Source organism: Lepus europaeus, chromosome 5 (assembly GCF_033115175.1).
Source record: "Lepus europaeus isolate LE1 chromosome 5, mLepTim1.pri, whole genome shotgun sequence".
NCBI classification, from domain to species: Eukaryota; Metazoa; Chordata; class Mammalia; order Lagomorpha; family Leporidae; genus Lepus; species Lepus europaeus.
The window spans coordinates 121,720,695-121,748,451 of record NC_084831.1 but is presented as its reverse complement, the minus strand read 5'-3'; the positions used below and the strand labels follow the sequence as shown (position 1 = coordinate 121,748,451).

Here is a 27,757-nt window from a genome sequence, read left to right as displayed (position 1 = left end):
TAGAACTACCTGACCCCATCTGTATATGCCACCCTATCCCTCTTCTTCAAGTGGCATCATCATAAGGTTAGTTTCTTAAAAACAAAAACATTTATTTATTTGAAAGGCAGGGTTACAGAGAGAGTGGGGGAGAGAGAGAGGGATCTTCCATCTGCTGGTTTACTCCCCAGATAGCCACAATGGCCAGGCCCAATCCAGGCACTTCATCCAAGTGTCCCATATGAGTGGCAGGGGCCCAAGTACATGGGCCATATTCCGCTACTTTCCCAGGCACATCACAGAGAGCTAGATCAGAAGCGGAGCAGCCAGGACTTGAACCAGTGCCCATATGGGATGCTGGCGTCATAAGCAGCAGCTTAACCTGCTGTGGTGCTGCACTACAATGCCAACCTTGATAAGGTTCCTTCCTTCAGCGAGATTTCACAATCAGTCTAGCTAGTAACCTCCAATGCTACTTCTTCAGCCCTATCCCTCAGAGAACCACTCAATTTCACAATGAATTTTCTGTTAGATAGTAAATCTCCCCAAACTGTATCTTCTGCACTATGTATCCCTAAGCACCTAGTGCAATGCTTTGTACTCGACGAGCATTTATTATGAACCTGTGAACAAACGAACCACTTGTAGACTATATAACCCTGCTTCCTCCAAGGGCTTACTGGGAAAAGAGAGGGAAAAAAACATACCCAGTAACTTCGCTCCACAATTCATTTACTGAACTGGGGGAGGTGATTTCACAGCAGATTACGATATAAGGCTGAGAGGGAGGAATTCTTGCTTTCCCTCCCAGGAGCCAGTTGTGTCATGGATGCTTGTAAGTTTTCCAAAATAGCCATTTGTCGCTGAGCAAGCTGGGTCTGAAGCTGCAGGTTGGCATACATGCTCTCTAGGAGTCCCAGGCATTCCTTGGGCTGGTGGTCAACTCCTGAAGGGAGGGCAAGGGAGGTGGCGAAAGGGACAAAGGAGAGAGATGCTGCAATTAGAGTGTGGGAAGGGCTCTGGGGAGACGCTGCTCGATCCTCGCCTGGCACAACCCAACCCAGAGACACCTTTGCTTGGCCATCACCTTCTCCCTAGGCTTACTTGGCGATCCTGTTTTCAGTTCAAACCAATCGCCCCTCTACCTTGTTTTCTTTTTTCCCCACAATACTTAACGATCATTGACATCTTTTCTAACAGCTCCTTTAATGTTGTTGTCAAAGTCCCCCTTCTGGAATGTAAGCTCCCGGAAGGCAAGGATCTGGCCTGATTTGTTCACTGCTGCCTCCCCAGGCCCTCAGTGCTCAACAAACATTTGATGAGCAGATGAAATGGTCTGCAAGGGAGGCCTAATTTCTGTTCAAGAGCTCAGGGCAGATCCCAGACTTCTCTTACCTGACATGGTACCTCATTAGCAGTGGCCGGAAGTTCTCCCTGCAGCTAACTTCAATGGCTCCTGGTGCACCAGACCGTATTTCTAACTACATTATATACAGCCTGCTCTTCGTCAACATTGACAAGTATACTATCTATTGTTTCTATATGCATTGGTTTTAACTTCTCTTTTTCTCTCTCTTTTTCTCTTTTTCCCTCTCTCTCTCTCTCTCTCTTTCTTTCTTGACAGGCAGAGTTAGACAGTGAGAGAGACAGAGAGAAAGGTCTTCCTTCCATTGGTTCACCGGGACAGAACTGGTGCCCCAACCAGGACTAGAACCCGGGGTCCGGCGCTGCAGGCGGAGGATTAGCCTAGTGAGCCGCGGCGCTGGCCGGTTTTGACTTCTTTACTAGGCTCTGAGGTATTCTAAAAAAACAGGGATCATGGGCCGGCGCCACGGCTCACTAGGCTAATCCTCCACCTGCGGCGCCGGCACACCAGGTTCTAGTTCCGGTCGGGGTGCCAGATTCTGTCCCGGTCGCTCCTCTTCCAGGCTAGCTCTCTGCTATGGCCCGGGAGTGCAGTGGAGGATGGCCCAAATCCCTGGGCCCTGCACCCGCATGGGAGACCCGGAGAAGCACCTGGCTCCTGGCTTCGGATCAGCCGATGCGCCAGCCGCAGTGCGCCGGCCGCAGTGGCCATTGGAGGGTGAACCAACAGAAAAGGAAGGCCGGCGCCGTGGCTCAATAGGCTAATCCTCCGCCTTGCGGCGCCGGCACACCGGGTTCTAGTCCCGGTCGGGGCACCGGATTCTGTCCCGGTTGCTCCTCTTCCAGGCAAGCTCTCTGCTGTGGCCAGGGAGTGCAGTGGAGGATGGCCCAAGTGCTTGGGTCCTGCACCCCATGGGAGACCAGGATAGGCGCCTGGCTCCTGCCATTGGATCAGCGCGGTGCGCCGGCGGCCATTGGAGGGTGAACCAACAGCAAAGGAAGACCTTTCTCTCTGTCTCTCTCACTGTCCACTCTGCCTGTCCAAAAAAAAAAAAAAAACAGGGATCATGAGCATCTAGTGCCATGGTGGGCTCCATGAGCATGCCAGATAACCACCGCCTTCCCCAGGGAGAGGAAATTCAGTCAGACTGAGACTGCGCTAATGGTGGCCATTTCCTTCCCTAGGGACCTGCAACTAACATTAGCAGTAAGCTTTTCAGGTCACTGCTGTCTAGCCAAAGTGCCAATAAGCAAGGAACACAAACTGGTAGAACAGGGAGGAAAATGAAATCAACGGGACTGAGAGTACACAAGTTACAGTGAAACAGGGAAAAGACACCACAGGGAATAGTCTGACACAGAGTCGGCACCCGGTCCACAGGAGAAGGCAAGCTCAGGCCACCTCCTCCTCCGTGCAGCCCTCCCTCCACCCTGCTGAGCCCCCTCCCTGCGTTCTTACCTGAGGGTAGCTGTGTGGTCTCGATGTTCAGGAAAGCGGCTGGGGGGGAACTTGCTTGAAGATTAATGTAGCTGGGGGAGGGTTTTGCTCGACAAAGAGGCACAGCGTTATCTTCCTCTTTGGCTGGGACAAAATCAGAGCTAAATCAGAGCCTTTCTAATTAGATTCCTGCATCCTGTTTATGAAAGCAGGGGCTGGCTGGCTTAACAGGCTAATCCTCCGCCTTGTGGCGCCGGCACACGGGGTTCTAGTCCTGGTCGGGGCGCCGGATTCTATCCCGGTTGCCCCTCTTCCAGGCCAGCTCTCTGCTATGGCCCGGGAAGGCAGTGGAGGATGACCCAAGTCCTTGGGCCCTGCACCCGCATGGGATACCAGGAGAAGCACCTGGCTCCTGCCTTCGGATCAGTGAGATGTGCCGGCCGCAGCAGCCATTGGAGGGAGAACCAACGGCAAAAAAGAAGACCTTTCTCTCTGTCTCTCTCTCTCACTATCCATTCTGCCTGTCCAAAAAAAAAAAAAAAAAAAAGCAGGGGCTGAGACCCTGTCCTGAATAACTTATATGTCAGTAATACATGTGACAAAGGAGAGAGAAACCATAACGGGATTAAGGGAAACTAAGCAGGGGCAGGATACGCTAAACTTGTTTGCTCACAGTATAAGTTTTTATCCATGTGCGCTACATGCTTTCTGCTATACTGGATGATGCCAGGACACACACAAGACTTTTAGGACATGGTATCTTGGGGGCCAGCGCTATGGCATAGCAGGTAAAGCCGCTGCCTGCAGTGCCGGCATTCCAGATGGGTGCCAGTTTGAGTCCCAGCTGCTCCACTTCTGATCCAGCTCTCTGCTGTGGCCTGGGAAAGCAGTGGAAGATGGCCCAAGTGCTTGGGCCCCTACATCCCCGTGGGAGACCCAGAAGAAGCTCCTGGCTCCTGGCTTCGTATTGGCCCAGCTCCAGCCACTGCGACCATCTGGGGAGTGAACCAGCAGATGGAAGACTCTCTCTTTCTCCCTCTCTCTCTCTCTCCACCCCCCCCCCCGCCCCTCTGTAATTCTGCCTTTCAAATAAACAAATCTTAAAAAAACAAAGACATGGTATCTCAGATGCTTATTATCTAGTTATGGAGACAAATCAGACATGGGTGAAACAGATACAGCAATACACAGATATAATAAATGAATCTTTAATTTGGGGTGAAACAAGGCTTTTTATCAATACAAGTGATAAAATGTAAAAATGCATGTTTTTGAAAAGAGAGAACAAATACACACGGGTACAATGGTCAGAGAAGGCCCATGCAGGTGGATGACTTGTTTTTAAAGATTTATTTATTGGGGCCGGCACTGTGGCATAGCGGGTAAAATTGCTGCCTGCAGCGCCAGCATCCCATATGGGTGCCAGTTCAAGTCCCGGCTGCTCCACCTCCGATCCAGCTCTCTGCTCTGGCCTAGGAAAGCAGGGGAGGATAGCCCAAGTGCTTGGGCCCCTGCACCTGCGTGGGAGACCCAGAAGAAGCTTCTGGTTCCTGGCTTCGGATCAGTTCAACTCTGGCTGTTGCGGCCATTTGGGAAGTGAACCAGTGGATGGAAGACCTCTCTCTATTTCTCTTTCTCTCTCTCTCTCTCTCTCTCAATTCTGCCTTTAAAATAAATAAATAAATCTCTTTTTTAAAAGCTTTATTTGAAAGGCAGAGTTATGAAGAGAGAGGGGGAGACAGAGAAAGAGACACAGGGAGAGAAAGGTCTTCCATCTGCTGGTTTACTCCCCAAGTGGCTACAATGGCCAAGGCTGAGCAAGGAGCCAGGATCTTCATCCAGGTCTCCCATACAGATGGCAGGGGCCCAAGCGCTTGGTCTATCTTCCACTGCTTTTCCCAGGCCAGTAGTAGAGAGCTGGGTTGGAAATAGAGAAGCCAGGACACAAACAGGCATCCATGTGAAAGCCAGTGTTGCAAGCACAAGACTACGCCACAGGGCCAGCCTCAGGTGGATGATATTTAATGAACCTTGAAAATTTGGGAAGCTAAGTGGGACAGGGGAAAATGCATAGCATGGGCAAAATGCAAGGGAACAGGAACATAGCTGTAGTGGTGAGGAGCCCTGGGACACTGGCCAGAATCAGGCAGAGTGGGCCAGGTATGACCCTTTATGACAGCTAGTCTGGGATATTTCAGCTTTCTTTTGAATACACAGAAAGCTACTGAACCTTTCAATATTAGCACAAATGTGGCTAAAATGGCATTTTGATTTATCTATAGGCATTAAATACCATGAGTTGGACATGGAAGAGATTCTTCAATGGGAAAAAAAACAAAACAAAAAAAAAAAAACAAGCCAAGGGGCCGGCACTGTGGTGTAGTCGGTTAGGCCTCTGCCTACAGTGCTGGCACCTATATGGGCACTAGTTCATGTCCTGGATGCTCCTCTTCCCATCCAGCTCTCTGCTATGGCCTGGGAAAGCAGTGGAAGAGAGCCCAACCGCTTGGGCTCCTGCACCCACATGGGAGACCTAGAAGAAGCTCCTGGCTCCTGGCTTTGGATCAGCACAGCTCCGGCTGTTGCAGCCAGCTACGGAGTGAACCAGTGGATGGAAGACTTCTCTCTCTGCCTCTCTTTTCTCTGTCTGTAACTCTACCTCTCAAATAAACAAATAAAATCTTAAAAAAAAAAAAAAGACAAAGGTAATCTATAAAATATTGACATTAGGGCTCCGTCATATTAACATAATCGCATTTCGGAGCTATTGAATCTGAGGTTAAAGTAAGGAAATCTGTATAGAAATGCCAAGAAAAATGGCCAAAGAGTTGGCCCTGAGCTTAGGTGAAAGGTCAAACTGCCAGGTCGATCACAGAATGGGGATGAAGAAGCTGCAAAATAAATAAGCCCTCCAAGGTCAAAGACCGAGATGAAACTGGACCTGGAGGAGCTCCTCCTCAGGGTCCGGAAGGTAAAAGGGAAACGGCGAAGCAGACAGAAGAGCAATGGAAAAGGCACAACAGCTGGTGCCACGGAGGAATTAAAGGGTTTGGGGGGCCGGCGTTGTCACACAGTAGGTAAAGCTACCGCCTGTGATGCTGGCATCCCATAGCCCATCCAGCTTCCTGCTAATGAATGTGGGAAGGTAGTAGACGCTGGCTCAGGCACTCGGGCCTCTGCCAACCATATGGGAGACCAGGATGGAGTTTTTGGCTCCTGGCTTCAGCCTGACCTACACCTGGCTGTTGTGGCCATTTGGGGAGTGAACCAGTCTTTCTATCTCTCTGTCTTTCCCTCTCTGACATTCTGTCTTTCAAATAAATAAATCTTAAGTAAATAAATTTCAAATAAATAAATCTCAAGTAAATAAATAAAGGGCTTGAGACAAAAAGAAAAAAAAGGGCTTGGGACAGAGGGGAGTGTACTTCACTGTCATAACTAGATCAAGACAGAATAGGAAGGAGCCGACATTGAGGCACAGTGGGTTAAGCTCTTGCTTGAGACACTGGCTTCTCATACCAGAGTGCCAGTTCAAATCTCGGTTGCTCCACTTCCAATCCAGCTAATGCACCTGGGAAGACAGCAGACCCAAGTTCTAGGGTCCCTACCTACCACACAGGAGACCAGATGGAGTTCCACGCTCCTAGCTTTGGCCCGGCCCAGTCCGGGCCCTTCCAGCCATCTGGGGAGCAAACTCGTGCATGGATGCCATTTTTCTGTCTCTCCCTATCACTCTGCCTTTCAAATACATAAAATAAATCTTTAAAAAACCTAAAACCTGGGCCTGTAGACTGCAAAGTCATACTCCTTACTACTGCACCATATACTCCACGAAAAGAGCTGGTTAATTCCTGTCCAAGCCCTAACAAAGCCGTTTCTCAGATAAAGTGAGCCACTCCAGCTACAGTTAAGGAGACAGCCTTAGGCAGCTCCTGGACCACTAGTGGGACTGTCCCACTTCAACTGAGATACCTACATACAAAGTCTTGTTCCAAGTATCAGGAGGAGATACCAGGGCTGGCGCTGTGGCCTGAAGCGCCGGCTTCCCATATGGGCACAGGTTCTAGTCCCAGCTGCTCTAGTTACTGTCCAGCTCTCTGCTATGGCCTCTCTCTCTCTGCCTCTCCTCTCTCTGTGTAACTCTTAAAAAAAAAAAAGGAGATACCAAGGAAGAATACATTCATGCAATATGCAATTATTGAGCTTCTGTTATTTAACAGATCCGGTTCTAGGCACTTGGAACACAGCAAAGTTCCCATTTTGTGGGGGAAGGCGGAACAAGTACAAATACTTCCCAACTAACCACGTAACATACGCCTGGCACCCATAAGCCTAGAATCACCTCCCCAAACGCTGAGTGGCCAGGGAGGGGAGCGAGGGCCTGGGACACGCACCTTTTCCGTTTGGCGGGTGACTAGTGGACTGCTCCATCTGAACACCAACAGGTGTGGGGCCTGCGGGAGAATCACAACATCACATCGTCAAACACCCTCGCGACTCTTCTGCCTGCTGACTTTCCCAGGCTCTCTCCAGCAGAGCCAGCTGCTCCAGTTTGCCGAGGAAGACGTGTGAACCGCGTATTTTATTTCATGCCCCAGTAAAAGTGACTGGGATGGTTTATGCTCTTAGTCCCTTCGCTAATTCGGAAAAGTTATTTCAATGATATTTCATTTTTTCCTGGAAAATAATAAGTTAATCCGACTCGAACCTCGAGTTTCCTATGAACGGGGAATGGTTTCCCGTGTTCTTTACCGATTTAATTTCCATTGCATTCAGTCCTTTCCAGCACAGTCATTTGAAAACTCTGGGTCCCCCCATTGTCTCTGGAGGACCAGGGTCCAATGAGGGCAGGGATCGGGGTGGGGAAAGAAAAATCTCAAAGCACTACTGAAAACACTTGAGAAAATGTTTTAGATAGGATGAAAAGCCACCACGATTCTGGCCCCAATGGCAGCCTCAATCAAAGGCATTTGCCCAAGAAAGGCAAGGTCCGAAACACAGCCACGCGTCGAAAGAGGCGCTAAACTACAATTCCCAGCATGCCTAGGAAAAGGACCGTGGGCCCAGCCCGGCGCCAACAGGACTACAACTCCCACATCACCCTTCATCAAACCGGCCCGCTCTGCCCTCCGCCTCCCAGAGGGCCCACCCTTCTGTTCCTCCCCGTTGATAAGGCTGGAGCAAGAAAGTGGGAACCCTCAAGCCTTTCTTGACCTTCACTGTCTGACAGACGCCACGGGGTAGCGCACGTTTTTAATGACTTCACCTGCGGTGTTAGTCGAAAGCCTCAACCCCAGCACCCACCCCTGTAGTTGATACGCATGCTCCGTAGTATGCGGACCAACGGCCCGAGCCTCAGCGCCTGCGCCGTTGTTCGCGCCGCACGCGGCCGGGAGCGGCCACCCTGTTGCGCAAGCGCCTATGCCTGCCTATTGCCATCATCGCGCTCTCTCTATCTAGCTTGCCCTGCCGTTCCTGCGTAGGGGGCGGGGCTAAGGCTGTCGATTGGCCTGTTTTCATGCCGGTCAATGAGATAGATGCGGTGATTGGAGGCGACCCGCAAGGTAGCGGGTTTAGGTGTAAGCCCCGGGGAGGCAGCGTTTTCTGGGCTTCTCTCAGCTTCTCGCTCTCCAGAAGGTTCTGCCGGTTCTTTCAGCTCTGGGTGCCCGGCCCTCCATCGCGCCGCCATGATGGGCCATCGTCCCGTGCTCGTGCTCAGTGAGTTTTGGGGAAGCTGGAGAAGGGACCCCGTTTTCGCCCGCCTCCCTCCGCACTTTTCTCGGGGCTCCCCCCGCCGGGTTCCGCCCTGACCCAGCCACCGAGCTTTCCGGTCGTCGTCTTCATTTTGGAAGCCCCTTCGTCCGCTCCCCTCTCTCCCTGGCGCTCGCCTCTCTTCCCTGACGGAAACTGACCTTCCCGTCGCCGAGGCCCGTGTCCACGTGTGCGGGTCTCGGGAAGCCCCCTCTCCGTGCTCGCCTCCCGCGCCCGACCCCGCTCCGCGCCCCTGCACCCTTCCATCATGGTTCAATGAGTGGTGCTTTTTTTTTGGGGGGGGGGGGGTCCGGCCTGGCCTTGTATCCTTGCCTCATCCCTTAAGTAACAGCGTGACCTCGAGCAGCTTACTCCACGCGAGCGATTCCGCCTGGGTCGCGGGGTTAGTAGTATCTCCTGGCAGACGGCTTAGGGGAGGGTCTGGCAGAGGGCAGGTGGCATCCTTGGGCACTTCACGTTTCTTTTAAGCAGCGGCCGGTGTTCGGCTGTAACCCTGCCTCCCTGGCGGGGCGTAGAGGGTGCGGCGGTTCCCGCTGCCCGAGTTCTCTCCTCTCCACTGGTTCCCGCCCCCCTTTTGGGAGTGTCCCGTTATGTCGGCCTGAGGGTCTCCACCTCGTTTTCTGCCCTACTTGGCAGGTTTCCGCGCTGTGTGTCACTGATGCCCCCCCCTCCCCAATCTGCTGGATCGCCTAGGATCCTCTCCCTTACCTTTTGTTGACAGAGTTTTCCTTCTTTTTCTCTATACCTGAGAAATAACTTAAGGAGGAAAAAAAATCCTATTTTTTTCTTATGGGCTGTGGGTCCCTATAAGGTCTTGGTTACGCAGTCTGAGCATGGAAATGTTAAATGGATGTTCACATTTGATGGGACTAGATTGAAAGATTACAGACTTAAGTTGTAGGGAAGGTACAGTTTGGGGGGGGGAGGTAAGCATGATGTTGGGTGGTGACAGCCTGGGCCTGGGTGAGTGGTGTGCATTTGTAAAGCTCTTGACAGGTCTGGGTTAATCCCTGGCGTTAGTGGTTGTAACCAGTTAGGCTCCCTATTAAAATGTGTAGTTAGCTCTTACTGATGATAAGGGGACAACTATAATTTGTCTTGCGATAGGAATGTGTTCTTGTTGCCACAGATTTGGCTCCATTGCCCAGCACGTTGTAACGTGCTGTCAGAGTGCGATTCCCCCGCTCCACGCAGGAAGAAAGGACCCCAGAGCTTTCCCTCTTTACGAGAAGCAGTGCTTGGTACTTTCTTGGGGTTGCCAGCCCTTTGGGGATCTGATCATAGCTGTGGATTCTGTTGCCGAGAAAAAGCCCTGCTGTCTCTCCTTTCCTCTCCTCACAGAATCTCGGGGAGTTCACCACCCCAGAGACCTATCCGTGGGTCTTAGGTTATGAATCCCTGCTGGAAATAGGTGATGCTTGGGAGGAAGGTGTTGACCAAGCTTCCAGAGTTGGAGGGAGCATGATGGGTTACTCCTTAGTGCGCCCAGGGTTGAACTAAACAAGTAAAGAGCCGCAAATGTGTATATTTGGTGTAAGTTTGCTGAGGTATAGTCGACATAAGCTGCACATATTTAAGATGTGCCATTTGATGAGCTTTGTTCTGTGTATACACTGTGAAATCCGTGTGCTTATTTTCATTTTCTGGCTTGTGTGCACTGGGGCACTCCTGGGCTCTTGACGTTTGTTTTTACCTGTTTTAGGCCAGAATACAAAACGTGAATCTGGAAGAAAAGTTCAGTCTGGAAACATCAATGCTGCCAAGGTAGCATGTCTTCTAAGTGTCTGTAGTTGTTTGCCTCCAGCTGCCTTCCCTCCTATTTCTGTATTTGCTTGTAGCAGTAAGTTTCTGGTGAATCTATACTTTTTAAGATTTATTTTAGTTATTTTGAAAGGCAGAGTGACAGAGCATAGGGGAGAAATCTCTGCTGGCTCACTGCCCAAATGGCCACAATCACAAGGGCTGGGCAAGGTTGAAGCCAGGAGCCTGGAACTCCAACAGGTCTCACATGTGGGTGGCAAGGGCCCGAGTACTTGGGCCATCTTCTATTGCTTTCCCAGCTGTGTGAATCTAGACTTGAGGGTATTCAATTAGGCAAAGGAAAAATTGGCTTTCAAACCTTTCAGGACATTTTACTGATGGTAGTAGGGGGGAAGAGACCCTCCCCCTCTGAGTTAGGCCTGATAATCTCATATTTATCTGTGCATAATTCTCTCGCTGTGTATCAGTAAGTGTGTGAAGCAGTGGATCTGACCTAGGGTGGTGTGCAGGCCATTGCCATGCCAAAAAACACTAAGACTTGGATTGTTAGGAAATTAGAGCTCCGGCATTCATGTAAAAAGTCATTTTGGGGGCTGGCGTTGTAGTGTAGTAGGTTAAGCCTCTGCCTGTGATGCTGGCATCTCACATGGATGCCGGTTCAAGACTCCGCTGCTGCACATGCGATCCAGCTCCCTGCTAATGCACTAGGAAAGCAGCGGTGGATGGCCCAGGTGCTTGCCCCCTGCACCCACGTGGGAGACCCGGAAGATCCAGACTCCTTGCTTCAGCCTGGCCCAGCTCTGGCTGTTGGAGCCATAAAGCAGTGAATAGAAAATCTCTCTCCCTCTGTCTCTCCTCCTCTCCCTGTAACTCTGCCTTTAAAATAAATTTTAAAATCTTAAAAAAAAAAAAAAAAAAAAAAAAAGCTAGCCACATGGCATTCTATTTTATAGCTGAAGTGGTTGCCAGCCCTCATTTAAAACTTCACTGTTAACACACTGGGCTCTGCAGGTTCCTCACGTCCCTTTCCCTGACGCTCACACTATCTTATAATTTGCGCTCACTGTCTTAACATTTCTTTTCCATTAGACTATTGCAGATATCATCCGAACATGTTTGGGACCCAAATCCATGATGAAGGTAGATATGTCTCTTATTGAAACTTAGACCACCAGTTTTTTTTCTATTATTTAGATCACTTTAAAAATATAACTTTGACTTTTTGTCTTAGATGCTGTTGGACCCAATGGGAGGCATTGTGATGACCAATGATGGCAATGCCATTCTTCGAGAGGTATGTTGTTGTTTGGTTTTTTTTTTTTTTTTTTTACATTTCCTTTCTAGCAGTTTTATAAATATGAAGAACCCATTAATGTATGTGTGTGTATATAGATAGTAATTTGTTTTGTTTTAAGATTTGTTTATGTATTTGAGGGATAGAGAGAGAGAGGGACAGAGATAAATCTTCTATCCTCTGGGTCACTCCCCAATGGCCCCAATGGCCGGGGCTGGCCTGGAACTTCATCTAGGTTTCCTACGTGGGTAGCAGGGGCCCAAGTACTTGGGCCATCTTCCACTGCTTTCCCAGGTGCATTAGCAGGGAGCTGGGTTGGAAGTAGAGCAGCTGAGTCTTGAACTGGCACCCTGGCATTGCAGGCAGTGGCTTAACCCACTGAGCCACAACACCAGCCCTGATTAGTTTATTAAGGCTGCTATAACGGATTACCGCAAGTGATTGTGTCCTAGACTGAGGCTGGAAATCAGAAATCAAGGTGTCGACAGGGCTGTGCTCTTTTTGAAGTCTACTTCTGAAAGTCGCCAGTATTCTTTGGCTTGTAAACTTGATCTCTACCTCAGTCGTCACATGACATTCTCCTTTTTAAAAAATTACTTTTTTTTCCCCCTTAATCTGAAAGGCAGTGTGATGCAGAGGGAGACAGAGCTATCTTCCATCTGCTGGTTCACTCCCCAAATGACTGCAGTAGCCAGGGCTAAGCCAGGACAAAACCAGATGGCAGGAACCCACGTACTTGAGCCATCGTTTGCCACCACCCACGTGTGTTAGCAGGAAGCTGGATTGGAAGCGCGGAATAGCCAGAACTTGAACCAGGAACTCTGGTATGGGGTGTAGGCGTCCCAAGTGGAGTTATTCTGGTATGCCACAGAGTGTGCCCCAGCAAGCCTTCATAGCTGTTTGTGACTTGGAAAGTGGCTTCTTAAGATATTTTCGGGGCCATTTTTAATCTTCCAAGGTATTTTAAAACAATGAAGGGAATATGTATGGAAGGAAGAAGCTCAAGAGTGAGGGCCACTCAGAACAGGGTAAGCAGTCTCTCAGTAGTGTTTATTCAGTGATAATTTACATGTTTTCTGTCAGATTCAAGTCCAGCATCCAGCAGCCAAGTCTATGATTGAAATTAGCCGGACTCAGGATGAAGAGGTTGGAGATGGGACCACATCAGTAATTATTCTTGGTAAGAGGATAATAGTGGTTGATAAAGAAAATTAGAAATAAATGTCTTGTCATATTTTCATAAGGAAATTCTGTTACCAATTCACTAACAACAAACATTTAAATAGTTTATTGTTAATTTTCTATGTATTCTCTCTTTATGATCAGGTTAAGTGTGTATAGGATCTCATAGGATGAGCTATGCAGATTTACTGTCAGCTCTCAACCGTACACTTTTGGTGACTACTTAATCATTACTTCTAGGGGAAATGCACACTTCGATTTCTGTGAGGTTCTGGACTTTTTTTTTTTTTTTTTTAAGATTTTATTTGCATGGAAGAGTTACAGAGATTAAGGGAGAGCAGAGATCTTCATCCACTGGTTCACTCCCCAAGTGGCTGCAACAGCCAGGGCTGGACTAAGCCAGAGCCAGAGTCATCTTCTGGGTCTCTCACATGGGTGTCGGGGCCCAAGCACTTGGGCCATCTTCCACTGCCTTCCCACGCCATTAGCAGGGAGCCAGATCCCAAGTGGAGCAGTCGGGACTTGAACCAGTGCCTACATGGGATGCTGGCATCACAGGTGGTGTCTTAACCCACTATGCTGAAATGCCAGCCCCTGGTCACAACGTTTTCATCAATTGATAAGTATATGCCTTGGGGCCAGTGCTGTGGTACAGCGGGTTAAGCTGGGTGCACTGCTGGCATCCCATATGGGTGCCAGTTCATGTCCTGGCTGCTCCACTTCCCTGCTAGTGTAGAAAGCAGTGGAAGATGGCCCAAGTGCTTGGGCCCTTGAACCCACATGGGAGACCTGGAAGAAGCTCCTGGCTTTTGGTGTCGGCCTGGCCCAGCCCTGATTGTTGCAGCCATTTAGGGGGTGAACCAGTGGATGGACATCTCCCGCTCTGTCCTCTATGTGTAACTCTGTCTTTTAAATAAGTAAATACATCTTTAAAAAAAAAAAAAAGAGGACTTGAACAGGTATTTAAAAAAAAGGCCTTACTATATGGCACTTTGATTTAATATGCGAATGTAATTGATTCATTAATGAACTCATTCGTGAGCAAAGCTTGCCCAGTGTGTTTCCTCTGTAAGGCACATCACAGCCTTCCTGTACTTGAGAACGCTAGCTGGCCCTTAGCTTGGGACTACATGTTAATAGTAGCCCTGCACTTGGGACTCATGTTAAATAGTGAGATCACGAAGAGAAAGCACACAAATACGGAAAACATTTGTGATACTGCACAGAATCTGTTTACTGTTTACAGAATCTGAGCTGATAGGAGGCCTTGTTTGACCTCACCTAGGAATGTCATTGGTGATTTTTTTTTTTTTTTTAAGATTTATTTATTTATTTGAAAGTCAGAGTTACACAGAGAGAGGAGGAGAGGCAGAGAGAGGGAGAGGGGTTTTCCATTAGCTGATTCACTCCCCAGTTGGCTGCAAGGGCCGGAACTGCGCCGAACCGAAGCCAGGAGCCTCTTCCCCGTCTCCCATGTGGGTGCAGGGACCCAAGGATTTGGGCCATCGTCTGCTACCTTCCCAGGTGATTGCAGAGAGCTGTATTGGAAGTGGAATAGTCGGGTCTTGAACCCGTGCCCATATGGGATGCCGGCACTGCAGGCAGTGGCTTTACCCACTAGGCCACAGCACCGGTCCCAGGTTCATTTTTTTTAAGCATTTATTTTTATTTATTCAGAAGACAGCATGACAAATCTTTCATTCACAGGTTCACTCCCCAAATGCCCACAATAGCTGGAGCTGGGCCAGGGCTGAGCCAGAAGCTTCATCCGGGTTTCCAGTGTGGGTGGCAGGAACTCAAGTACTTGAACCATGATCTGCTAGCAGGAAACTGGATTGGAAGCTGAGACAGAACTGAATCCCAGGCATTTCCATGTGGAATCAGGCATAAATATTTAGCAAGTGGATGAATTCTCAGACAGGAAATTTTTTTTTTTTTTTTTTTTTTTTTTTTTTTTTTTTAATTTTTGACAGGCAGAGTGGACAGTGAGAGAGAGACAGAGAGAAAGGTCTTCCTTTGCCGTTGGTTCACCCTCCAATGGCCGCCGCGGTAGCGCGCTGCGGCCGGCGCACCGCGCTGATCCGATGGCAGGAGCCAGGTGCTTATCCTGGTCTCCCATGGGGTGCAGGGCCCAAGGACTTGGGCCATCCTCCACTGCACTCCCTGGCCACAGCAGAGAGCTGGCCTGGAAGAGGGGCAACCGGGACAGGATCGGTGCCCCGACCGGGACTAGAACCCGGTGTGCCGGCGCCGCAAGGCGGAGGATTAGCCTAGTGAGCCGCGGCGCCGGCCAGGAAATCTTGAAAATAAGGAGCTTTTGTTGTATAAGTTTAAAGATTAATCTTTTCATACTCTATTGGATGATAAAGCCGGCGCCGCGGCTCACTAGGCTAATCCTCCACCTTGCGGCGCCGGCACACCGGGTTCTAGTCCCGGTCGGGGCACCGATCCTGTCCCGGTTGCCCCTCTTCCAGGCCAGCTCTCTGCTGTGGCCAGGGAGTGCAGTGGAGGATGGCCCTAGTGCTTGGGCCCTGCACCCCATTGGAGACCAGGATAAGCACCTGGCTCCTGCCATCAGATCAGCGCGGTGCGCCGGTCGCAGCGCGCCAACTGCAGCGGCCATTGGAGGGTGAACCAACGGCAAAAGGAAGACCTTTCTCTCTGTCTCTCTCTCACTGTCCACTCTGCCTGTCCAAAAAAAAAAAAGGGGTCAATTTTGAAAACTTGGCTTTTATATTTCAAGTTGATAGTGAAATTTTTATAGAAACACTCAATTTTTTAGAAAGATGTGATTGTAGGGTGCCGGTGCTGTGGCCTAGTAAGGTAGACGTCCACCTGCAGCACCAGCATCCCATATGAGCGCCAGTTCCTATCCTGGCTGCTCCTCCCTCCCTCCCTTCCTTCCTTCCTTTCTCTTCCTTTTCTTCTTTCAGAGGCAGAGAGAGAGAGAGAGAGGTCTTCCATCCGTTGGTTCACTCCCCAGGTGGCTGCAATGGCAAAAGCTGGTGCAGGGGCCCAAGCACTTAAGCCATCTTCCACTGCTTTCCTAGGCCATAGCAGAGAGCTGGGTCAGAAGTGGAGCGGCCGGGACTCGAACTGGCACTCATATGGGATGCCAGCACTGCAGGCAGCAGTTTTACCCGATATGCCTGCTCCTCTTCTGATACAGCTCTCTGCTGATGGCCTGGGAAAGTGGTGGAAGATGGCCCAAGTGCTTGGGCCCCCGCACCCACGTAGGAGACCTGGATGAAGCTCCTGGCTTTGGATCAGCCCAGCTCCGGCTGTCTTGGCCATTTGGGGAGTGAACTAGTGGATGGAAGACCTTTCTCTGTCTCTCCCTCTCTCTAACTCTGCCTCTCAAGTAAATAAATAAATAAATCTTTTTTAAAAATAGAAAAAACCAGCCTGCGCCGCGGCTCAATAGGCTAATCCTCTGCCTTGCAGCGCCGGCACACCGGATTCTGTCCCAGTTGCCCCTCTTCCAGGCCAGCTCTCTGCTGTGGCCCGGGAGTGCAGTGGAGGATGGCCCGAGTGCTTGGGTGCTGCACCCTATGGGAGACCAGGAAACGCACCTGGCTCCTGGCTTCAGATCAGCACGATGCGGCGGCCATTGGAGGGTGAACCAACAGCAAAGGAAGACCTTTCTCTCTCTCACTGTCCACTCTGCCTGTCAAAAAAAAAAAAAAACCTGATTGTAGGGGTTGATGTTGTGACACAACAGATTAAGCCACTGCCTGCAATGATGGCATCCCACATGGGCACTAGTTTGAGTCCTGGCTGATTCACTTCCGATCCAATTCCCTGCTGATGAGCCTAGGAAAGCAGTGGAAGAGTGAACCAGCAGATGGAAGATTGATCATTCAATCAATCTCTCTGTCTCCCCCTCTCCCTCCCCTCCCCCTCTCCTTCTCCCTCTCCCTCTCTCTCCCTCCCGCCCCACTCCTCCCCCTGCCCCCAGCCTCTAACTCTGCCTTTCAAATAAATAACATCTTTTAAAGAACAGAAAACACACCTGCTTGTAGTTAGTGAGCACTCTTGGGGCAGACAGTTGGCACAGCGGTTAAAGACTGCTGGATGTCTCGAGTCCGGGTTCCTCTGCTTCCAGTCCAGCTTCCTGCTGATGGGCATGTCCCTGGCCATGGCAGAAACTGGCTCAGATGCTTGAGTTCCTGCCCTGACATGGGATGCCTGCAGTCCTGGCTGTTGTAGGTATTTGTGGAGTGAACCAGGGGATGGAAGATGTCCTCTAATTGTCCCTGCCTTTCAAATAAAAAATGAAAATAAGTTTTTTAATGAAAATTCTTTTAAATTAAGGGATGCCAAGTACAGTGTTGGCCCGTATGCATTAGAGTCCTTACAACAAACTAGTATACAAAGATTTTCAAAATGATATTTTAAATTACTTTTGGAATGCCTTTGTAGCATTTTAAGAATGGTAAGTTGGACTGGCATTGAGGTGCCGTCCCATATGGGTGCTGGTTCGTGTCCCGTCTGCTCTGTTTCAGACTCAGCTTGCCCACTCTCTGTAACTCTGCTTTTCAAGTGAAATAAATCTTTTCAAAGAAAAAAAGTGGTAGGTTGGATGGAAATTTGATTGAAAGTTAAAATCAACTAAAATCACATCTTTAGATGTAACTGTTCTTCAGAATTGACTATAAATGGCTAGTTCTGGACTTTAAAGGAAAACTTAGAGGTTGAAAGAGGGCAGAAAGATTTTATGTGCTTTCTCCCCCGTTTGGGGAGACAGAATTTTCCAGCTGCATAGTCTTTTTTTTTTTTTTTTTTTGACAGGCAGAGTGGACAGGGAGAGAGAGAGACAGAAAGAAAGGTCTTCCTTTGCCGTTGGTTCACCCTCCAATGGCCGCCGTGGTGGGCGCGCTGCGGCCGCCGCACCGCGCTGATCCGATGGCAGGAGCCAGATGCTTATCCTGGTGTCCCTTGGGGGTGCAGGGCCCAAGTACTTGGGCCATCCTCCACTGCACTCCCTGGCCACAGCAGAGAGCTGGCCTGGAAGAGGGGCATCCGGGACAGGACCGGTGCCCCGACCGGGACTAGAACCTGGTGTGCCGGCGCCGCAAGGCGGAGGATTAGCCTAGTGAGCCGCGGCGCCGGCTTCCGGCTGCATAGTCTTAATTGAATCACCTGGAGATACTAGGTAGGTTAAGTATCCATGAAGTATTCTAAAAGTACACGGGTTTAAGGAAAAAACACAAAACTTAGCCATTCTTAATGACATCTTCTCACTGTTCCTTACTAGGCATGTCCATTTGAGTACAGGCTAGAGAGTACACCTGTGAACATTGGCACATTTGAGTGTCAGTGAACAAATAAAAGCAATTTGTTCAGGGTTTTTTGTTTTTGTTTTTGACAAAAAGTGTGTCTTCAGACTTTTTTTAGAAATAAGCTTTTGTATGTGTCAATATGTGGTTTTGAATTGACTTTTACAAAGCGTAAAATTGGGAATATTAATAGCTAAATGACATGTCTTTTGGAACAATCTGTTGTAAAAGAAGTTATTTTTTAAAAGCAAAACAAAGTTGTGTTGCTGTGCGTGTGTTTTTCAAAAGAGCCGTGCGCTTGTCTCCTTTTCAGCGGGAGAGATGCTGTCTGTGGCCGAGCACTTCCTGGAGCAGCAGATGCACCCCACAGTGGTGATCAGTGCTTATCGCAAGGCACTGGATGATATGATCAGCACCCTAAAGAAAATCAGGTAGGGGAGGCCAGGGACGGGCAGTATCAAATAGGCAAGGTCTGGGAAACTGGCTGATGCTCTCCTAGGTAGGAGGGGAGGACTGGGCACGTCACGGATGTGCAGATTATACCCTGGGGTCATTTTGTGAGGAGACAGAGGAGGGTAAAATGAAGAGGAAGATCCCAAGTAGACAAAGGAATGCATATACAAGGAGCTACTAAGACATGTTATTCAAAAGATATTCTGGTTTCATACTATTTGCAGGTTTCTGTGTTGAGCACTACCATGGGAAATGTGTGCTAAGTGAAATAGGCCTACTTCCCAAGATTTTAGAATCTAGTACAGGAAAACAGTTTGATAACAAGAATTAATCAGGAGTTATCCCACCATCATGTATGATTATAGCTGACAAAGCGCTGTGAGGATACTAGCCAGCAGTTTTCCATTAAAATCAAAGGCCCAGGAGAGAAACTGCTATTTGAATTAGTAATTGAAGAATGTATTTGTCAGCTTTTTGTCCCAGTATAATAAAACACCCAAGGGGCTGGCGCCGTGGCTCACTTGGCTAATCCTCTGCCTGTGGCGCTGGCACCTCGGGTTCTAGTCCTGGTTGGGGCGCCGGGTACTAGTCCCGGTTGCTTCTCTTCCAGTCCAGCTCTCTGCTGTGGCCCGGGAGGGCAGTGGAGGATGGCCCAGTGCTTGGGTCCCTGTACCTGCATGGGAGACCAGGAGGAAGCACCCAGCTCCTGGCTTCGGATCGGCACAGCACTGGCTATGGCAGCCATTAGGGGAGTGAACCAATGGAAGGAAGACCTTTCTCTCTGTCTCTCTCTCACTGTCTATAACTCTCTGTCTCACTGTCTAACTCTGCCTAGCAAAAAATAAATAAATAAATAAAAATAAAACACCCAAGGTGGTCTAACTTGAAAAGAGTTTATTTTGGCTCAAGGTTGTAGCGGTTCACAGTCCAATAAGATGTAGTTTTTGATGCCTACCTTTGCCCTGGACCAGCCCTGGCCTTTACAGCCATTTGGGGAGTGAAACAGCAGACCTTTCTCTTTGTCTCTTTCTGTCACTGTGCCTTTCAAATAAATAAATCTTTTTTAAAAAATAGGCTGGCACTCTGGCATAGTGGGTAAAGCGGCCTCCTGCAGTGCTGGCATCCCATATGGACACCAGTTCAAGTCCTGGCTGCTCCACTTCTAATCCAGCTCTCTGCTATGGCCTTGGAAAGCAGTGGAAGAAGGCTCAAGTATTTGGGCCCCTGCACCCGTGTGGGAGACCTGGAAGAAGCTCCTGGCTCCTGGTTCAGATCAGTGTAGCTCCGGCCATTGTGGCCATTTGAGGAGTAAACCTGCAGATGGAAAATCTCTCTCTGCCTCTGCCTTTCAAATAAGTAAATAAATCTTTAAAAAATAATAATTTTAAAAATCTATGTTGTACACATGAATTAAGATGCTGGATACTGGGGCCGGCGCTGTGACGCAGAGGGTTAACGCCCTGGCCTGAAGCACCGGCATCCCATATGGACGCCGGTTTGAGACCCGGCTGCTCCACTTCCAGTCCAGCTCTGTGCTATGGCCTAGGAAAGCAGTGAAAGATGGCCCAAGTCCTTGGGCCCCTGTGCCTGTGTGGGAGACCCAGAGGAAGCTCCTGGCTCCTGGCTTCAGATGGGCGCAGCTCTGGCCGTTTTCGGCCATTTGGGGAGTGAACCATCAGATGGAAGACTGTCTTTCTGCCTCTCCTCTCTGTGTGTAACTCTGACTTTCAAATAAATAAATAAATCTTTTTAAAAAAATGCTAGATATGAAAGAACCTAGTGGTCAGGCTGTGTGGTACAGATTATGGTTGATATCAAGAGGGACGCCTGGAATTGGCTAATTATGAGATCGATTGCATTACACAGTGTCTTGACCCACGATGAAAAAGCCGAAGTCTGAAGAGTTGTCAGGCAGGGGAACAGATTGCACAGGAAATTGTGGCTCCTCTAGGAGTGAGTTGTAATCTTGCTGAAAGGCAGAAATGTGGGCAAGATAACCTCTTGATACCCCTTTTAGTTTCCTGCAAAGGAGCAGACTGCCTCATTGTGTCCCTGTGTCACTGTTAGAGCCATTGAGGTAATAGATCAGGGACTCCATTAAATACCTAAAGTGGCTGCTGAGCGTGTTACCTGGCTTCTCTCCCACAGTACTCCTGTTGATGTCAATAACCGTGATATGATGCTGAACATCATCAACAGCTCCATTACCACCAAAGCAATTAGTCGGTGGTCCTCTCTGGCTTGCAACATTGCCCTGGATGCTGTCAAAACTGTACAGTTTGAGGAGAATGGTCGGAAGGAGATTGACATCAAGAAATATGCAAGAGTGGAAAAGGTAAACCCTTCAGTGACTGCTTTGAGAACAGATTATTTCCTAACATGAATCATCCCACTTGTGAAGGAGATATTTGTGAATCAGCGCAATAATCTTTAATTATAATTAGGAAGAACTGTGCTCATAGCTTGGGAAACAAAAACCTAGAGTTCCCGCCCCCCCCAAGAGAAATATCTGAAACAATTTTACCTTCACTGCCGTCTCTACACAAGGTTAAGGGCTCAGAAAAGCTTACTGCTGTCTTCATATCTGTGTATTTGCGTACACGTCAGTCACTTGGTCAGGATATAGACCTCAGAAGGTACCATAGTACAAGTGTGACTTCACTGTGCACTAGTGTGGTGGCATTAGTGCGTTAGGAAGTCCCAGAAAGCATTCTTCCATCTCTACTGGTTTTTTAAGTAAAAAAAAAAATGGCCAGTAGATGGAGCCCCAAGCCTAGAGTCCTTTGTGAATAACTTTAAGGAAGTAGGAGAGACTTGAGCCCTTTGAATTTCTTGCCAAGTCACTGAATTTCTGTGGGTCTCAGCTGAGTTTCAAATTGAGTGTCATTGTCAAGATCGGTGTGCTTTCTGTAGGGAATAAAAAATGTGATTGCAACCATATCTTTTTTTTTTAAGCTTGATCGAAAAAAGGTGCTTGAGAAAATAGTGATATTTGGGAAAGATGAACATCTGGGGAGTGGGATTTTAGAAATTGCCACCTCTTTGTGGTTAAAGTGGCTCTTCCTTTGCTTAGATACCTGGGGGTATCATTGAGGACTCCTGTGTCCTACGCGGGGTCATGATCAACAAGGATGTGACCCATCCACGAATGCGGCGTTACATCAAGAACCCGCGCATTGTGCTGCTGGATTCTTCTTTGGAATACAAGAAGGGAGAAAGCCAGGTAAGGTTCTTGGTCTCTGAATGTTCGGGCTCCGACTGCTAATGTGAACGAGAGGATTACAGTGTGTGCATTACGTGCTTCCTCTGCCAGTCACTGTCCTTTTATGTATTATCTCTGACACTTAAAGCAGTCCTTTAAGATAGTTGGTGCTGACCCCATTTTACAGATGAGGGATCTGAAGCTCAGAGAACTTAGGTTAATCACCTGAGGAACACAACTAGTATTGATAAAAATCAAGATTTGAACCCAGCTGTTTGGCTTCAGTTTACATTATATGAAATTTCTTTTTATTTATTTATTTATTTATTATTATTTTTTACAGGCAGAGTGAATAGTGAGAGAGAGAGACAGAGAAAGGTCTTCCTTTTTGCCGTTGGTTCACCCTCCAATGGCCGCTGTGGCAGGCGCATCTCACTGATCCGAAGCCAGGAGCCAGATGCTTCTCCTGGTTTCCCATGCAGGGGCAGGGCCCAAAGACCTGGGCCATTCTCCACTGCCTTCCCGGGCCATAGCAGAGAGCTGGCCTGGAAGAGGGGCAACCGGGACAGGATCCGGCACCCCGACCGGGACTTGAACCCGGTGTGCCGGCACCACAAGGCGGAGGATTAGCCTGTTAAGCCAGGGCGCCGGCCTTTTTTATTTATTTATTAAGATTTATTTATTTTAAAGAGTTACAGAGGTAGAGAGAGAGAGGTGTTCCATCTGCTGGTTCACTCCCCAGATGGCTACAATGGCTGGAGCTGGGCCAGTCGGGAGCCAGGAGCTTCTTCCAGGTCTCCCACATGGCTGCAGGGGCCAAGGACTTGGGCCATCTTCTACTGCTTTCCCAGGCCATAGCAGAGAACTAGATTGGAAATGGAGCAGCCAGGACTTGAACCGACACCCACATGAGCACTGTAGGCAGCAGCTTCACCCGCCAGCCCCGGTTATCCCAATTTTCTGATGCTTCAGGAGAATATTAGGTTGGAGTTAATTTAGCTTGGAAATACTGAAGGAGGATTTCCAAAGGGCAGAAATTCACAAGACTCTAAAGCAGGGGTGGGTAACATTTTTTCTGCCAAGGGCCATTTGGATGTTTATAGTATCATTTGCAGGCCATACAAAGTAATCAATTCAAAATCAGTCAGCTATAGATATACTGAATTTTGAGTTTCACCTGCAGTTTCCTTGGCAAGGCCAGACTGAACGATTTCACCAGCCTAATACAACCCACAGTTGTGATGTTCCCTGGCCCTGTTCTAAAGCAAAATCATTGAATTTTATAAAGAAGGATTTTCAACAAAAATTTAATTGGGGGAAGAATTAAGACCCAGAATTTCCACACATACTAGCAGGACAGAGCTGATACTGAACTGGGTGGTCAGAGACCTCAGGAAGGCCAAACTTGAGGGCCAGCATTGTGGTGTAGCAGGTTAAACCACTGCCTGTGACACCAGTATCCAGTGTGGGCACTGGTGCGAGACCCGGCTGCTTCACTTCCAATCCAACTCTGCTAATGCGCCTGGGAAAACAGCGGCAGATGGCACAAGTGCTTGAGCCCCTGAACTCGTGAGAGGTCAGGAAGAAGCTTCTGGCTCCTGGCTTAAGCCTGGCCCAGCCTTGACATTTAGGGAGTGAACCAGCAGATGTAAGATTGATCTCTCGTTAACTCTCTGTAAGTCTGCCTTTCAAATAAATTAAATCTTTGTTAAAAAAGCCGCACTCACCACTGATGGCTATGTGACTTTGTGTTCTGGTTGCTTTATAATTTAATGCAGGAGCTAAACTGGGTGACAGCTGGAGTGAAAGTGGCTTACAGAGGTGTGAGGTCACAGATCTGCCCTTACTCTGACTCTTACTTCCTGGGGTAGATGGGAGTTGTGGGTGCAGGGAGTGTAGGAGTTGGGGTGACCCTGAAGGGCCTTGTCAGTGTGGGAATTGTTAAATCAGAGGACTCTTTCTCAACCACACAGACTGACATTGAGATTACGCGAGAGGAGGACTTCACCCGGATTCTTCAGATGGAAGAAGAGTACATCCAGCAGCTCTGTGAGGACATTATCCAGCTGAAGCCTGACGTGGTCATCACAGAAAAGGGCATCTCAGGTAGGGCTGCGCCGGGCCCCAGCCTGCCTGGGGGAGGGAGAGGGTGCGTGAATTTCCTCATTCCCCGTGTTGGTTGTGCGGCGGGGCGCTTTAAGGATAAACCCAAGAATGCTGGCATCCAGCTTGATGCCTGCTGTTGGACTTGCAGATCTAGCTCAGCACTACCTCATGCGGGCCAACGTCACAGCCATCCGCAGAGTCCGGAAGACAGACAATAATCGCATCGCTAGGTGAGTAAGCCAGGCAAAAATAAGAGCCTTCCCCTGTGTTTCTTTTTTTGTGGCTGAATAATGGAGTCATTACCTGAGAAGGTGTAATGCAGGCTTCAATAACAGGGGGAAATAACCTGGATTTAACTGTCTGCCCTCCTCAGAAGTCCTCTAGTCCAGCCTGGGTCTCCTCTGTAATGTGCCTAACCACGAGTGAGCAGCTTGTGCTTAGACATCTGTAATCGCTACCTTGGTATAAGTATCCATTATGTCCCTAAATAACTACTTGTCAAAGAGTCCATGTCACCATGATGAGTGTGAATGAATTTCCAGAGTAGTCGGTATTAACTGGCTCAGAATATAACAGAACCATCCATTTCTGTGACGAGATCCTCAGCTGCTGTTAATGCAACTCCAGGTTGCATTTGCTACTGTCTATACTCAGATACACCATCCACTTTTAATACTAATCTGTTAAGAAACTGAAAAGTCTGTCCTAACATCGCACAGCGCGTCACAGACCAAACTGAACTTCATTCTTCTGCTTGCTCTGATGACTTTGGATTCTATGCAGAGTTGATTCCACTTGCACAGGAATTGAGGGGAGAGAGTTTCACTTAAGAAATCAGTGTATGGGCCGGCGCCGTGGCTCAACAGGCTAATCCTCCGCCTGCGGCGCTGGCACACTGGGTTCTAGTCCCGGTCAGGGCGCCGGATTCTGTCCTGGTTGCCCCTCTTCCAGACCAGCTCTCTGCTATGGCCCGGGAGTGCAGTGGAGGATGGCCCAAGTGCTTGGGCCCTGCACCCCATGGGAGACCAGGAGAAGCACCTGGCTCCTGCCTTCGGATCAGCGCAGTGCTGCGGCCATTGGAGGGTGAACCAACGGCAAAGGAAGACCTTTCTGTCTGTCTCCCTCTCTCTTACTATCCACTCTGCCTGTCAAAAATAAAATAAATAAATAAAAATAGAAATCAGTGTATGTTCATTAAAATTGGGTCAAACTAGGTACTTAATTCACCTTCATTGCTTGACCTTGACCTCTTCTTTGGAACAGTCCTATAACAGCTCGGGACCCAGCTGGGGAGTGTGGGATCAGTTCTGTGTAGACATGACCTTTGTGTGGTGTGTGCATGTTAGATACGCATGAGAACTCATTCTTCCAGATACTAGTATTTGGTTATAGTAGTGATGATTATTAACCTTCAGGATATACACGGTTTTATTTAATAAAACCTACTCATTTAAGAAAGTTTGCCTTTATGTGGTTATAAACCCTTTTCGCTAGGCAGCCAAGACCTCTCAAGTGATGTTTCTGATAATCCAGTTTTGCCCTAATCGCCACACACAGACCCTAGGGACTAGGGAGATGGTTAAAAAGTAGTTAAAATTGCCTGGTTTTCCCCACCCTCTCCCTCCAATAGAGCCTGTGGGGCCCGGATAGTCAGCCGACCAGAGGAACTGAGAGAAGACGATGTTGGAACGGGAGCTGGCCTACTGGAAATCAAGAAGATTGGAGATGAGTATTTTACATTCATCACTGAATGCAAGGACCCTAAGGCCTGCACAATCCTCCTCAGGGGAGCCAGCAAAGAGATTCTCTCGGTGAGTCCACCTAGGAAGTGGGACCACATGAAAGAGATCATTCCACTTCTCGAGAGTTTCCCAGAGGGCCAAAAAGCACCTGTTGCCCATCTGTAGCTATTTGATTTGGCTCTGTAACCACAAATTACTTCCCTGCTTCCTTTTCTTTTTTTTTTTTTTTTTAAGATTTATGTATTTATTTATTTGTAAGGCAGAATTACAAAGGGAGAAACCTTTCGTCCACTGATTCACTCCCCAAATGGTCGCAATAATTGCAACTGGGCCAGACTGAAGTCGGGAGCCAGGAGCTTCATCCAGGTCCCCCACGTGGATGTAGGAACCCAAGCACTTGAGCCATCTTCCACTGTTTTCCCAGGCACATTAGCAAGGAGCTGGATTGGAAGTGGAGCAGCTAGGACTCGAACCAGCACCCCCTGTGCCGTGGTGCTCACATTCTTGTGCAGGGATCTCCACAGCCTACGTTTACCGAGCACGACTTTCCTCCTCTTCTGTGCAACCACTGCCTGGTTTTCAGTTGAAATTATCAATACTACTTCTTTTTCTCAATTAGGCAAAATAACTTTCCCAAAGACAACATCCCTAATCCATAAGAGAATGTTTCCACTACACCATACAGCCTCCTGAAGGATACAACCAGGGAGGGACGGAGTGTCATTCTGTGCAGCGTAACAGCCCTGACCTCACAGCTGGGATGACACCTCCTGACCCTTGCCCTCTTGGAGTCATTCTTCCTGGGGAGTTAGCGTCTGCCTTGACCAGTAGGACTTCAAGGACCTTTTCTGGTTACCCTCCTTGGTGATTTGCTAACCTTAGCATCTAGGAAATCTGTTGGTGTTTCTATTCCTCTATGAGTCAGCACGCTTTGGCTTCATAGTGTCTGTCTGTTTCCCCAAGGAAGTAGAGCGCAACCTCCAGGATGCCATGCAGGTGTGCCGCAATGTTCTCCTGGACCCCCAGCTGGTGCCAGGGGGTGGGGCCTCTGAGATGGCTGTGGCCCACGCCTTGACAGAAAAATCCAAGGCCATGACTGGTGTGGAGCAGTGGCCATACAGGGCTGTTGCCCAGGCCCTAGAGGTCATCCCCCGTACCCTGATCCAGAACTGTGGGGCCAGCACCATCCGTCTACTTACCTCTCTTCGGGTGAGTTCCTCTTCGTGCTGTTTTGGTGAGGAGGGGAAGGTTCTCTTTTTATCCAAGTTCACCTTTAGTTTGTTCCTTTTCATCTAAATTTGCTTTCATTGCTGTTTCCATGTCAATCCAGTATTTTTGGTTTAGCTTTTTATCTAATGTTCCTGTTCCCTGCTCACTACTTGAACTCAATCTGCTTGTTTCAACTGCAGGCCAAGCACACCCAGGAGAACTGTGAGACCTGGGGTGTGAATGGTGAGACGGGTACCTTGGTGGACATGAAAGAGCTGGGCATATGGGAGCCACTGGCTGTGAAGCTGCAGACGTATAAGACAGCAGTGGAGGTAAGGCTCCCGAGGACGTGTGCATGCAGTTTATTTTGGGATTACCAAAACCAGTCTTGAAGGGAGGGGTTACAGAAGGCAGAGTATTCCCGAGAGGTCTCCCAAGGCCTTCCGTGTCCCTACTCAGCTGAAGCACACACAGCAGCACGAGCTGCATCCCCTGCTCAGGGGGCACTGCCTTTTAGATTCAAGGCTGGGAAGAGGCAGGATTCAGATAAAAGGGAAGTTCTCTGGGAGGAGCTGGGGGATGCTGTCTGAAGGAGAACATGTCCTCTCCCTTCCCTGCTGACCTCTTGGGGGTGTGGTTTTCTCCTAGACGGCAGTTCTGCTGCTACGGATCGATGACATCGTCTCAGGTCACAAAAAGAAGGGCGATGACCAAAGCCGGCAAGGTGGGGCTCCTGACGCCGGCCAGGAGTGAGTGGTGCACAGGACAACCTCAACACAGAGCCAGCGGAGGCCCCCTCCTGCGCCAGCGTGCCCAGGACACTGGATGTCTTTGTTCGGAAGGGATCAGGCTGAGGGGCAGCCCCCAGTCCCTTTCTGTCCCAGCTCAGTTTGCAAAAGGCACTGACATGTAATTCTCCTCTATTGTAAGCTTTCCATTTAGTTTGCTTCCGATGATTAAATCTAAGTCATTTGA

At 48.9% G+C, this 27,757-nt stretch overlaps 2 protein-coding genes across 2 annotated transcripts; one reads left to right on the top strand and one right to left on the bottom strand.

Moving 5' to 3' along the window:
- Positions 1 to 116: 116 nt before the first annotated feature.
- Positions 117 to 9,080, bottom strand: TSACC (TSSK6 activating cochaperone). The gene is made up of 4 exons (XM_062192490.1): positions 8,695 to 9,080; positions 7,177 to 7,236; positions 2,804 to 2,926; positions 117 to 925 (listed from the first exon to the last, which is right to left on the bottom strand). Exons 1-4 carry the CDS (start codon positions 8,801 to 8,803, stop codon positions 735 to 737), a joined length of 483 nt encoding a protein of 160 aa, XP_062048474.1. The 5' UTR covers positions 8,804 to 9,080; the 3' UTR covers positions 117 to 734.
- On the top strand, positions 8,347 to 27,757 carry CCT3 (chaperonin containing TCP1 subunit 3). The gene is made up of 14 exons (XM_062192489.1): positions 8,347 to 8,500; positions 10,257 to 10,318; positions 11,405 to 11,455; positions 11,547 to 11,609; positions 12,693 to 12,789; positions 18,384 to 18,501; positions 20,672 to 20,858; positions 21,597 to 21,746; positions 23,699 to 23,831; positions 23,980 to 24,061; positions 25,462 to 25,642; positions 26,537 to 26,782; positions 26,983 to 27,114; positions 27,431 to 27,757. Exons 1-14 carry the CDS (start codon positions 8,470 to 8,472, stop codon positions 27,533 to 27,535), a joined length of 1,638 nt encoding a protein of 545 aa, XP_062048473.1. The 5' UTR covers positions 8,347 to 8,469; the 3' UTR covers positions 27,536 to 27,757.

Coding starts and splice junctions, on each gene's coding strand:
- CCT3 (XM_062192489.1), top strand. CDS start 8,470: ATGATGGGCCATCGTCCCGTGCTCGTGCTCA. Junction 11,456..11,546: donor GACCCAAATCCATGATGAAG/GTAGATATGTCT, acceptor TTTTTGTCTTAG/ATGCTGTTGGACCCAATGGG. Junction 26,783..26,982: donor GTCTACTTACCTCTCTTCGG/GTGAGTTCCTCT, acceptor TTTCAACTGCAG/GCCAAGCACACCCAGGAGAA.
- TSACC (XM_062192490.1), bottom strand. CDS start 8,803: ATGATGGAAGGGTGCAGGGGCGCGGAGCGGGGTCGGGCGCGGGAGGCG. Junction 7,237..8,694: donor CGGGCCTCGGCGACGGGAAG/GTCAGTTTCCGT, acceptor ATTCTCCCGCAG/GCCCCACACCTGTTGGTGTT. Junction 2,927..7,176: donor TCACCCGCCAAACGGAAAAG/GTGCGTGTCCCA, acceptor ATTTTGTCCCAG/CCAAAGAGGAAGATAACGCT.